Here is a 12,734-nt window from a genome sequence, read left to right as displayed (position 1 = left end):
CCTAAAATAACAGTATAGTTTGGCTATATGTATTTTCACTTTTCTTACCTTTCTTTGTTAAATGAACTTGAGTTTAATTAACTTCTGCATATCTCAATTTGTTCTCATAAAGTTAGAAAAACTAACGAAGACAATGGTTTGTAACTGAATCATCTAGTTTTGTATAACATAGTTTTTAGATCTTCAAAAAAGACTTCGGGATTTTTATGGCCATAATGTAGGGAAGAGTATCTGCCTCAGGTGACATGTTAGGTCCTGGAAGAGGCCTCCCAGGCACCCGAGCCTCTTTCATCTAAATCACTGTTGCCCACTGTATTTGTCCTTGGTGGCCCTTGGTTACACAGCTTATAAAAAGTATATGTTCTTTAGGGGATTACTGGTCCGCCCTACGTTTTCCTCACTATGCTTTAAGTTCCACGAGGCGGGGTCTGTGCTGATTTTGAGTCACCCACAGTGATTGGACTCTGGAGGCAACTGGCATAGAATGTTCTGTGAACAGGTACTCAGATGCACAACAAAGGTCTGAGAAGTCTGGCACCCTCCAAGGAAGAATTCACAGCTGAATCAAATGTCCTATAAACAGGATTTTGTGATCAAGGTGCTAAGGGAACATGGACGCAATCTAACGAGACTGAAAACAGAAAGGATCATCCTGCCCATGACCGGCCCTTGCCATCTCCACTCCCAGCCTCAAGGTCTGTTTCCCAGCCAATTATCAAAGTTAGCATGGGGGTGTCCGAACAGAGAAAACGGACATTAAGAGAAACAGAAGTGTTAGGAAATGAAGTGCACATACTTTATCGCTGATAAAGCTCAACATGTACTTTCTTTGGTTCACAGACATTAGCTTTGATGTAATCTTTGGACAGGTGTCATTATACACTCTACCCACCGACCTCGGGCCAACAAACCAGCCCCGCAGAAAGATGGGATGACCCTTCCAGGTCACTAGGACCACCTCACACCGCTTCAGCGTTGTGAGAATTGTATCCTAGCGCCCGAAACTGTCGTGGACCCAAGATAAGGGAAGGGAGACTGCTGAATGACTGTAGCAGGACATGATGGTGCTACAAATGTTTTCCTTACATATCGTTTAATTAAGTCTATAAGTACAGTTTTCCTCAAATCTTTCAGGCAATTTACATTTCAGCAGTCCTTACCATATGCCTGGTGATATGTGTATGTGCAAGTGTTTATTTTTATTTTAGAATGTTCCATAACAAAACAATGTTGGTCCATCGCACGCTGTCAAAGCATAGAACATCTTCATCATGGAGGCCATTTTCAGGCCTAACATCAGACAGGTCCGCTCAGAGACACTGGAGAGCGCAATCTGAGTACAAACTGAAGCTGTGACTCAGAAAGGGCAGTTAAGTACTCCTGAACTGCCCATGTCAGCAGTGATTCGACAGCAGAGATGCTCTCATGACCTTCCTTCCAGTCACTTTTGGTTTCCTTCCTAAATTAACACCTCATTCAAGGCAGGGGTCATCTTCTGAATACAGAGCCTACCCTGAACCACAGCTCCTCTGTCCTTCAATACCACTGGACAGAGGGTTGCTTATAGATTCTTCATTTTTTTTTTTCAAGATTTTATTTATTTATTTGAGAGAGAGACAGGGAGCGCAGGCACTTCAGCGCGGGGGGGGGGTAGAGGTGGAGAGCGAGGGACAGGCAGACTCTGAGCTCAGCGTGGAGCCTGACGTGGGGCTCAATCCCACGACCATGAGATCATGACCCAAGCTGAAACCAAGAGTTGGACGCTTAACCGACTGTGCCACCCAGGCGCCCCAAAATTCTTAAACATTAAATGGTTATGTATAGGAAGAGATAATGTATGTGGAAATATTTGAAAAAAGGAAAAAGTAGTATGCAGTTTTAGGCATAATTGTTTTATAATCAGAAAATGAAGACAACAATTCATTTTACTTTTTTCTTATACTTAAGTGGAAAGTGGGGTTTTTTTTGATAAAAATTTCTTTCCTACAGGACTCATTGTGTGGAGATAATCTGACTAGTTAAAGTATCATACATATCTCACTCAATCTTTATAAATACAGATTTGGCAACGTGGAATTTTTACTTTTTTATTTTTTAGTTAATTTATTTTTTTTGGTAAGGTAGAATTTTTAAACATATACTATCATCTATTAGTAGTCTTTGTTTTTCATAAATTATTATTCTTAATTATTACCTTAAGGTTTTAAAGATTATTATTTTCAACCTCTGAAATTTTTCCCTCTGAGCCAACACACAAATGTTTTGGAAAAGTTATAATTTGAGTTCCACCTGTTAACTTGAGAGTAGGCTGATTCAAAAATGCTATTCTTATGATTAAGACAAAACACAACACAACACGAGGGTAGGTTATGGGGAAAACCCCCATAACGTCGGCTGCCTTCTGAGACTCAAAGCCAATAACACAAGGACATCAAAATGCAGGCTTTGCACTCCCCCTTCCTGTTAGTTCTGCTTAACCCGCCCTAGAGCATTTTTCATTTCATCTTGGTTGTTGCAAAAGCGAAACATGTCTACAGAGAGGGTAACAGCGAATATCGCCCTTTCTTCCTCTGAAAAGGAAAATGCTGGTTATGCTAGAGCTCCACATGAATTTTACAAACATTTACTGGAACCACCAACCCTTCAAACCTTCAGCTCTATCTGTTTAAACCAGTGAATGGATAATTAATAGCAGCCTCCTTTTGGGGTTTTGACTAGATTGCCAGATTCTGCACATAGAATCTTCTTCCCTCCAACTTGCTTTTCCTGAGCTGTACTCTTCAATACGTCTTACAAAAATTAGCGTGTTAATTAAGCCTTCTTGGCAAGTAATTGCATGTTAAGGTTTTTTTTTTTTAAACAGATCTTTTGATTCCCTATATGAATGTAAAATAAAGGTTACTACAGTGCCATTCTTATTCTTTTCTTTCTTTCTTTTTTTTTTTAAATGGCACAGAATTAATTTCTTCAGTAGGAAAATAAAGACCAAGCTCTATGGACGTTAAGACTAAAAAAAAAAATTCCCTTATAGGTCCATTACCATTTTTGTTTTTTACATATCATATGGAAATCAACACTTAATTTCAAGATGATCAGCAGTCTTGTGCAGGAGGTAATTTTTCTATCTCGACTGATTCTAACGTGGGTACATATTACTAATCCAAACGTAGCATTCCCAATATTCACACGCAGTGACATTTCTACAACTTTTCTGTTAATTTCTGACAGGTGGACTGAAACAAAGCAGGGCTGATATTAGGCTAATCCGTGTCCAGAGTGCAATATCTATCTTTTCAGGTAGGCAGTTTTGAAATAAGATGTTTCAGATACAACAGCCCATGAAAGATTTAGGCCAAAGGCCAAATTTACTCTATGGCTGCTATTAGTTCCCATGTAAATGGAGAAGTAACTCGTTTTGAAGATCTTCTAAAAGTGCACAACGGAGCAGACATTTAAACAAAGTCCCTGCGTGAAGGAGTTTGGACCCAGTAATAAAATCACATGCTTCGCACAGAAGTACTTCTTTATAAAATAGCCATTTCATTACCAGAAATCAACTTCTATGATTTATGCAAACGTTACTTATTTTGTTACTAATATAATTATCAAGAAAACCCTTTCATGGATAAATTATGAAGAAAAAGTCTTATAAAACAAACAAATAAGCAAGCATTCAAATAGAATTAATTAATTACCAAAAAACCCCAAAAAACAAACAAACAAAAAAAAAACACACAAAAACCAGAGCCACTTACAGGGCTTGATGGAGTCTTTGGCCAGCCTGGGCTGCTAATGCTATCGCTCTCATCTCCATGAAAGGAGGAGATGCTAGCAGAGCTGGGGGACATTGGGGAAGGGACTGGCAGGTTGCCGGGGGTTGGGGGCTGAGAAATACCCTGAGAGCTGTAGCTATCCTGTGGTAGAGGAATAAAAAAAAAAAAAAATGACAAAGGTAGGGCAACTTTATTGAAAATAACAAAAAGTACATCCAGTTTAACAGACTACTTTTTATATATAATGGATATATATAAAGACATGGACAAACGAACACACAAAAACACACACATATAAAGGTATTAAAACAACATTCTTAATTAGTAGAATTTGGTAAGTTTGCTGGATGCTGGATAAGGCCACTAAGCCACCATGCTTACTTCAAGCTTACATGGAATGCTAAGCATGGGTTACCCCTTATGAAAGAAAGAAAGGAAAAAAAAAAGCTGTTCACCTTATTTATCAAATAAGGCAGGAAAGCAAAATATTAAGTATGTTGTTGTTGCTGAGGCGGCCAAAACAGGAAGCTATAAACTGAAGGCAGAGAAAATGGCTGCAAGTATCAAAACCAGGCAAGACCCCTTCCTTCTCCCCACCCCCAAAGCATCTCTCTTGGGTGGGTCTTGTCCCTCCGCCCCTCTCCCACAACCATGAGTTCAATGCCGTAAGAACTAGTAACTTTCAGATCCACACCATGGAGGGGGTGGGGAAAGAGAGGAGAACTACAAACGTGGTGCACGAGATGGGAAGCATGCAGAAGAGAAGAAACCAAATGGAAACAAAAGTGGAGGCCGACACCAGTGACTAGAACACCACGGCAGCTTCAGCAAGGCAGACCCCACACCGCGTGCAGAGGAGAAAGGAAGTACCTTCGACTTGCTCTCAGGCTGTGGAGTGCCTTCTTCTTTACCGTCGGCTTTGAGAGGCATGGGCAATTTGGATTCCCCGGGAGACATCATATCTGCAAGACCCATAGATGCTAATCGAAAACAGGAGAAAGAGTTTAGGATTATACATGTGATGCATCGGGCTGTGCTCCTGCTAACACAAGTTACTGAGTGACGCATGGGACACCTGAATTCCCCTTGAAGGAAAAAAAGAAAAGAGAAATTGTAACTCAGAGCAGACCAGTTTTCTGAAATCTAAATAGCATGATATCCTGCCAGTCCTTTTTTAACTTAAAAAACAAAAAACAAACAAACCCAAAAGACAAAACAACTGCAGTCATTTACTCAACACCCAAGCCATTGAAAGTCAACTCATACCAATATTATTTTTTCAAAATGACGACAGCTTTAATAGAGTAGGTGACAAGTGGCGATAAGTCCAATGTTTCAACCGCTCATCAGGCGTGAAAGCAAATATTGGGTGTGTGTATTTTTTACCTGGTGACTGGAGGATTTCGTGCTTTCTTAATTTTCCAAATTTGCAGAATGTACAGTTTGCAAAATCACTTGACATTTTAAATTGTTTCATTTGAAAGTCTTATCTATCGCATGTGGCCTAGTCGGCAGTCATGGAAAACAGTCGTGACAAATGACTTCCAAACAATAATCAAAAGTAAATTTTGAAGGACAGGATTTCTAATTATTTTGCCATGGGGCTGGTTTCCTTTCACGGGGGCTGTGTGTACATTTATCAATCCCCAGCAGCTCAATGCCCAGGTCAGACACCCACACCCACTCAAGAGTCAATGCTACGACTCCCGGCAGAACTCATTTTCTATCTCAAGGCTCAGAAATTCAATCAAGTTCATCTAGGACTTCGAAGGAAAGGTTCCCCAAAGAACAACTGATTTACACCCATTCGTTACGAATACGAATAGACATCTTGGAGTTAAAAAGAAGGGTTTGAACCAGGCTACAGTGGGGAGTCAGTGTAGACGTGCAGGGAGTAACAGCTGAATTTCTGCAGAACCCCACCGTGAAAACCATCTGCACAACCCTGGGCTGGGAGCGCGACACCACACAGATGTGCGAGGAGAGATGGACGCAGACAAGGGAGAGCGGGGGAGAATTAAGAGCCTTGTGAACAAGTGAAAGCCAGAAAACATTCCACTTTCCACATAAAATAAACCTGAGGTTTTATGAACAGGACCCGTCCTACATTCTGCAAAGAAAAGTGCTGGCTCAACCGAGGCGCTGCGCATGGTGCATAATGTGCCAAAAAAAAAAAAAATGCAGCTTTAAAAAAGGCTCCACAGATTGCCCACTACAAAATGATTATTGCACATATTCATGTATTACTATGTTTTAGAAAATAATTAGTTTTAATTACAGCAGTGAGAGAGTGAGCAGGGCTCTGGCGAATTAGCTGGCAAGCTTTGCGGCGCTAATTTGCTAATATCGTTAGCATCGCGGCAGGTTGAGACCAGAGGTCCTGCCAAAAAGCCGACCCCGCCACGTGCCCAGGAGTCCGGCGGCGCGCTCGCGGATGCCCCGGGAAGCGCCTGTCTATGCCACGGGCGCGCGGGTGTGCAGTTCCGAGCCCGTCTGCAGCCAGGCAGCCCTTGAAGTCATCACCACGCACACAAATCATAATTGGGATGTTTTTCTTTCTTTCTTTTTTTTTTTTTCCTCCAAATTACTTTCAATACTTAGACTTTAAGGACTGGAACAAAAAGCTTTTTCAAGTGATGCAGCTGCAGAGAAAAATCTATTGGGATCAGCTAAAAATGCTGTTATTTTTGTGAATGTGTGAAACCTCAGAAAAGCAGCTGAGAGAGACCGCCCCAGGACCGCCCCGCTCAGAGCACTGGGCTGCTTTCGCGCAGTCTTCTCTCCGGGGTCCAGCGCTGGAGGAGTCGGTAAATCGTGCATTAAGAAACACCCTTTCTTGAAGAACAGAAGGGAAAAAGAGCAGGACGAGTGTGGAAAGAGGAGTTTCTTTATGAAAGTCCCCATGTCCTTGCTAGTTATTCACAGAGTTGTCACAGAGGAATGACAGCCACACACTCCCGAGAAAGTGGCAAAGTCACAGACTTGCGGCTTCTGGGAAGGCCTGCTTCTTAGTTATAATGAATAGGTCTGTTAGCATTTGTAATAAATTATGCTTAAATATTACTGTTGAAAGACAGAAAATAGTAATATTCGTCTTCGTGTTAACGAATGTGTTAACATACCCCAAACCAATTTTTAGGCATAAAGAAGTAGGCCAAGATGTATTATTATAATGAATGATAATAATTTATACTGGTTTAAAAATCAGACTCAGATGAATTTAAGCGTATATGTTGGTCTGAAATTCTTCATCCAAACTTCTTCACTCTCTATTCTATATTTTTTTAAATGAGCATTTAGGGTATGCAAATATAAAAATGGTCAAAAGTGGCACTGCTTTATTATTTTGAGAGAGAAATAAGGATAGGATTGAGAGTAGTAGTTTTGTTTAGTACTCCTGCCTTACACTGCAAATTTTATTTTACTAAATGGATCATAAGGTCTTTCCTCACTGTGGCTTTTACTATTCCTTTTGTTGAAATGCTTATTTTTGACCTCTTACCAGAATTCTCAATGAATTCTCACTGCAAAGAGTTATATGCCTCCCAGGGCAATGACACTCCAGGGGCACTATTTTTTTTTCTCCTTTCCCAGAGGAGAAAGACCACCACTATTGTAAGGATGTGTTAAATCAAGGCCCTGTTCTTTCTCCTATTGACATCAGTAATCCAGTATGTAAAGTTCAGACATAAAAAGGGGCAGTAAAGAACTCGGGGCTGCAGAAAGTGCTATGTGAGTTCTGTAAATACATTTCAAGCACTAGCCTCTGGCTTTACCACTGAAATTTAAGAGCTAGAATGATTTCCTAAAGTAAGTATGGATCAAGGTCCTAAGGCGGCTATTCCACCCTGGATTTAATATATTCAAAAGGAACATAAAGAACATATGGTATGAGCAAAACTGAACTCAAACATTCACTCTTATTCGCTCAGCTTTCTTCAGTCTCCCTACAAGGCGACAGTCATTCCCAGAAGATGGAGAAATGGGACCAGAAACACACACACGGTTTGTTCTTTTCACGGTCAACAGCAGAGCACACCCCACAAAACCTTTTACTCCTTGTTTCTGAACACACAGGAGGGCCCATCTATGTGTATACGTTTGTAGATAGCCGTGACTCCTTTTATATGTGGCAAATATATCAAGAGGACCGGGAACGTAGCACATACGAAGGGTAGGAGAGAAGCTCAGGAGAAACACTTCTCTTGGACCAGATCAGCAAGGCCCTGAAAGAAGCTTCTGACACCTCTCCGTGCTGACGTACCTCCATAGGGGTAGTGTAAGTGAGAAGCACCACACCGTAATTTCCACCCGTGCCCCCTCTCTCCGTTATAGGCACCCCAAGGAAACACACCACCTGAGCAAAACCAGCAGGCTCGCTATGCTCTCAAGAAAGCCTCAGCTACAGACCAAGTCCAGAGCTACCAACGACGTGGCATAATCCCGGTATACATTTTTCCTACTTGAAGACATACGGTTTTCATCATTTCTGCACCTTTATATCTTTGGAGTGGGGAGGGAGGATGGCAATTCACCTAAAATCATTAACTTCAAGCAAGCAAGGGAATAAAAAACCCAACAATGTTATAAACTACTTAGACAACCAATGAGCAGCAATGGTGCTGAAGACCCAAAACTTCCTTAGGGAAGAAGGATCCTCAAGTCTCAAGACAGAAAACACTTCTCCATCTGGTAGATTTATATGCTAGCCGTAGTTTTGTAAAAAAATTTTTTTTTTTAAATTTCAAAACAGCAACTGATCTGGTACCAGCTAGTGCACACCAAGCTGGCAGGGGTTTTGTCAGGAGACTGCTGAGCAAAATACCTCTAACCGCTGGTTCTTAAGTGTAAGCATGCACTTACGAAAACTACCTGAGGAGTCTGTTAGGAACAGAGATTCCTGGACCATCCTCCCTAGAAATCTGTCGTTCTAACAAGCATTCCGGGCGACACGTGGTTCTCGATGTTTTAGAACACCGTAGGAAGCCATCGATCCAGAGTAGTGAGCTTGCCTTTTTTTCTCTGTACGGGCTAATGGAGCTGGTACGCCCCATGCTGGTAGGACATCGACAGGATATTGCCTTTGGGACGGAGCAGTGCGAAGCTGGCAGAAAGATCTGGAATCTGACAGGGCTCTTGTATCAGAGGAAGGCCTGACCACAGCAGTACACTGGCTGCTCCTTTACTATCTGCAGGTGTACAGATGGAAATGCCCTACATTTTGCAGAGTGGCTTCCAGTGAGGCAAACGTAGAATGACAGATGAAAGATACATTTTCTGGGATTTAGATGTCTTCTTTAAGATGACGGTTTATACAAAGACAAGTATATGACTAACAAATATTATAAAAGGAAACACAAAGAAGTATATAACACAGCTAATAACACAAGTATTATGAAAAGGTGTATTTAACACGGTTATACATGACTTATAATTTTGTCCATTGCATGACGTAATTCTAACCTTTTAATGCAAATATTTTTTTTGAAAAAAGCTCCTTTAGAGGGAAAAAAAATCCCCCCCACTGCTTAGCACCCCACTTTCCCTGCATTTTAAAATGAAGAAATAGTTGTCACATTCATACTCACACTGACTCCATTTGAATAATTACTTGCTCACTGAAGCCTGTAACAATTTGTCACTACACAGGAAGACGTTTTTTGGCCCCGTACACCCCGTCTATATCACAATTGTTTGAACTCCGCCAAGAGGATGCTGGAATGCCAGTTGCATAAGCTGCTAATGGAGGTTCAGCAAATCCCACTGCCAGCACTGGACATCACGGGTGTTATCTTCACTTCCTCCAAAAGTGCCCTTACAGAGAGATAATGCTTTGCCCTTCTCACTGGTCATTGATCTGCGCGGGCCCAAACCAAGTAGACTGATGTGATGATGACCAAAGCCCTTTTTGGCCCAACTCTAGAAAAAAGCAAGAGTACGCCTTCAGACCAAAACTCGTCAGGAGCCAGTCGGTAGCTTTCTGGGTTCCTCTGTCATTCCTGCTTCCTCAGAGACTGTAACACAGGGATAGCAGCTTGACGTGTGCCTATCAACAGATACACGGTACATGCTAAATCATCGATACTCTTTGGATGTGCTAGCTAGATGACTGCTTTCTATCAGGTAGCATTTGACTTTATAGAGCTGGAATAAAATCACCTAAACATGGAGAGGAAAATTTGAGAAGTGTCTAAATTATTAAGAATTCAATGTTTCAAAATACACAATGCAATAAAAAAAAAATCCTATGAGCCCATACAAAAGACTGAGGATAACCAGCCTTTCACTGAACAGATTTCCTCTGTATGAAATAATGAAGAGCCGAATTATCTGAGTAATAATAATAATAAACAGAAACCCTGTCTGTGAACCTGCATTAAACTGGTTACTCCTCAGGAACACACGCACCCTCTTAGGCAGGGCGCGGTGCCATCTACTTCTGGCTGGTTATTTTTGTGGCTCTGGGGTCCAAAGGAGAGAGGGAAAGATGAGTATTGCTAATAGTAGCTGAAAATTTATTGTGTCGTTTCAAAGCTCTGAAGTAATTTTATTTCAGCAAGCCAGACAAAATACATAATGTCATAACCCAAATACGCTATTACCTGGGACAGTGCGGAGAAGGGAAGCGGACTTCTGGCTAACAGACTGTTGAAGAGCTTTCCTCTTTCATCTCCAATGTAAAAACACCTACCTCTCTGGGATGAATGACCAATATCAGGAAGGGCTATTCTATTTATTTAAAAACCTTCCGTTTCGCCACTAGTTTCTCTTTCTTCCTCTTTCACATACTTTTAAAGAGACGTACTCAGGGGATGGCACTATTAAATCAGATCCTCGAAACCAACGACTCAGAAGCTCAGATAGGATGCGAGCCCAGCCTTGAGCTGTCTGTTCAGCCTGACAAAGAAACAACAGGTCCTGGGGTGGCCTGTCCAAGACGAATAGGTCAGAGAGGTGGTGAAAGGCAGAGGAAATGAGAAAAGGTAATAAGAGAGAGCCAAGCCTCTGAGTCCACGGTGTTTCCCTAACACATCACAAAACCTTCTAGGACACACACAACTGGTTGCATAATGGTCTGTGTTAACCAAAGGAGAGCATCCTACCCAAAACAGTGCCTACCACCCCAACAGGGGCCGCAAAGTAGCAGGTCACTTGTGACCCTCAGCCCTTTCTCACGTAAAGAGCAGCACACCTCAACCTCTGGGTCATGCGCGGCTTGAGGACGTGGTTCAGGGTCTAAGGAATCTGAGAACACAGGCTCTTTGCACAGGTGTAGACATTTTTGGTATTTCCATAAACTGATACTCTTACTGCACTGATAGGATGGGATTTGGTAAGAATGCAGCTGTTGATGTCACCAAGTGGGCTGAAAACGTTAAACATCACGGAAGATTTAAAACAGTTCATTAAAAAAAATAATATAGAATTTCTCACCGGAGACAATCTGCAAACAGCACTTATGAACAACTATTTCCAAGTATACATTTCAAGGTGAAAAAGTACTTCAAGCTCCCTTGTTCTACCCTTCAATCACTTCCTCTGAAAGATGAACTTGAATGTTCATCTCCACCACGATCGAATGGAGCATCAGTTTGGTCATGGGATCTTCCCACACTTCGACTGACGCCCACAGAGCAAGAGAACTCAGTGTACATAGTCTAGCTGGCACTCCCCAGAGTCATCTGCAACGTGGCCACGTGTCACAAAAACACAGAGGGCATATAAATCCTTTACACAAAATATAATGTGATCCTCACATCCTGAAATCATTACATAGATTGAGCAAGTTTCCAGGCAGCAGAGAAGTGGAGTTTTCCCCCTCTTCACCCAACGATCCCACTGCTTGGGTTGTTCACCGGTACAGGCCTAAGGGGAGAAGAGGGGCAGGGGAGGGCGGCTCTGAGCACAGAGCGGCCACGGTTACCTGCTGAGCTGTTCACCATATTGGGCGTCATGCTGTAGGGGGGTGCCTGGGTGTTCATCAGCCCAGAGCTGTTGTTCACGGGCTGGCTGTAGGGAGAGCTGGAAGCCATAAGTCCACTCTGATTCATGCCCGGAAAACTGCCTTGCCTGTAGGAAGAGAAAGCACATGCATACATATAGTGGCCACGCACACTGGCAGCACGTTACCGGGGGAGCCACTTCTCATAATGCATCTGTGCAGGGGGCGGGGGCCACTATTTTTCATGTTTGCTTAAAATAACTTATTTCCTGGAAAGAGAGGCTGAACTATTGCTAAGTAATTATTTAATACACTGTGCTAAAATTCCAAATAATATAAATTCCACAAATACATTAGACATTCTGAATCATGTCAAGTGTTCCAGATTATGATTTATATAGAGGAATATAAGCAAGAAAGGGGGAACTTGAAATAAGAACAGGAATTACAAAAGCAAGCGAAATTAATTTCTAATTTCTGACTCTATCAGCATTACTTAGTGCCCTTGTATCAAAAACTGAAGGAATGAAAATCAAATGGGCAGTGTGACAATGTTATTTAAAAACTTTTTCTTTGACCTAAATGTTCTGATAGAATGAATATGGGAGAAAGCATTTCTAAAACCCTTCAATCCTGTTATCTAGCATTCTGAAATTAGCTACTATTAAAAACACACCAATATCCCCATATTAACATTATACAGTAAAGCCCAGACTTCCACTTCTTTTTGCAGGCTTTCCTGGGACAGGAAGGAAGGGAGCTTAGACTGGCTGACAGTGTCCCTAAAAGGCCCCGGAGTCACCCCTCCCCAACTGTGATGCAGACTCACGAACTTAAACTTTTGGTGACTTTGTTTTGCTATTTTTGTGTGTATGCTCTGTGAAAGACAAACTTCTCACTCTTGCAAGGGAAGAAGGTATTAATTTGAAGGGGACACCTGTGGCACAAAGGCATTTCTCTAATTGCTGGAAACGAGACCGGGGAGGGGGTAGGTTTAAACTGCACGGTGCTTTAATTCT

At 41.9% G+C, this 12,734-nt stretch overlaps 1 protein-coding gene across 6 annotated transcripts in view; it reads right to left on the bottom strand.

Annotated features, from left to right (window-relative positions):
- The window catches only part of ARID1B (AT-rich interaction domain 1B), a 383,300-nt gene that overhangs the window by 29,937 nt on the left and 340,629 nt on the right, over positions 1-12,734 (bottom strand). For 5 of the 6 annotated variants that reach the window (XM_034669369.1, XM_034669370.1, XM_034669372.1 and 2 more), the window contains 3 exons: positions 11,698-11,843; positions 4,644-4,753; positions 3,756-3,914 (listed from right to left, as the gene is read on the bottom strand). In XM_034669369.1, coding sequence (XP_034525260.1) covers positions 3,756-3,914; positions 4,644-4,753; positions 11,698-11,843 — 415 coding nt within the window. The remainder of the gene's footprint in view (positions 1-3,755; positions 3,915-4,643; positions 4,754-11,697; positions 11,844-12,734) is intronic. The other variant, XM_034669374.1, reaches the window with a different exon arrangement.

Source organism: Ailuropoda melanoleuca, chromosome 10, assembly GCF_002007445.2.
Source record: "Ailuropoda melanoleuca isolate Jingjing chromosome 10, ASM200744v2, whole genome shotgun sequence".
Lineage (NCBI taxonomy): Eukaryota > Metazoa > Chordata > Mammalia > Carnivora > Ursidae > Ailuropoda > Ailuropoda melanoleuca.
Note: the sequence above shows the minus strand (reverse complement) of the source record. Positions and strands in the feature narration are given on the sequence as shown.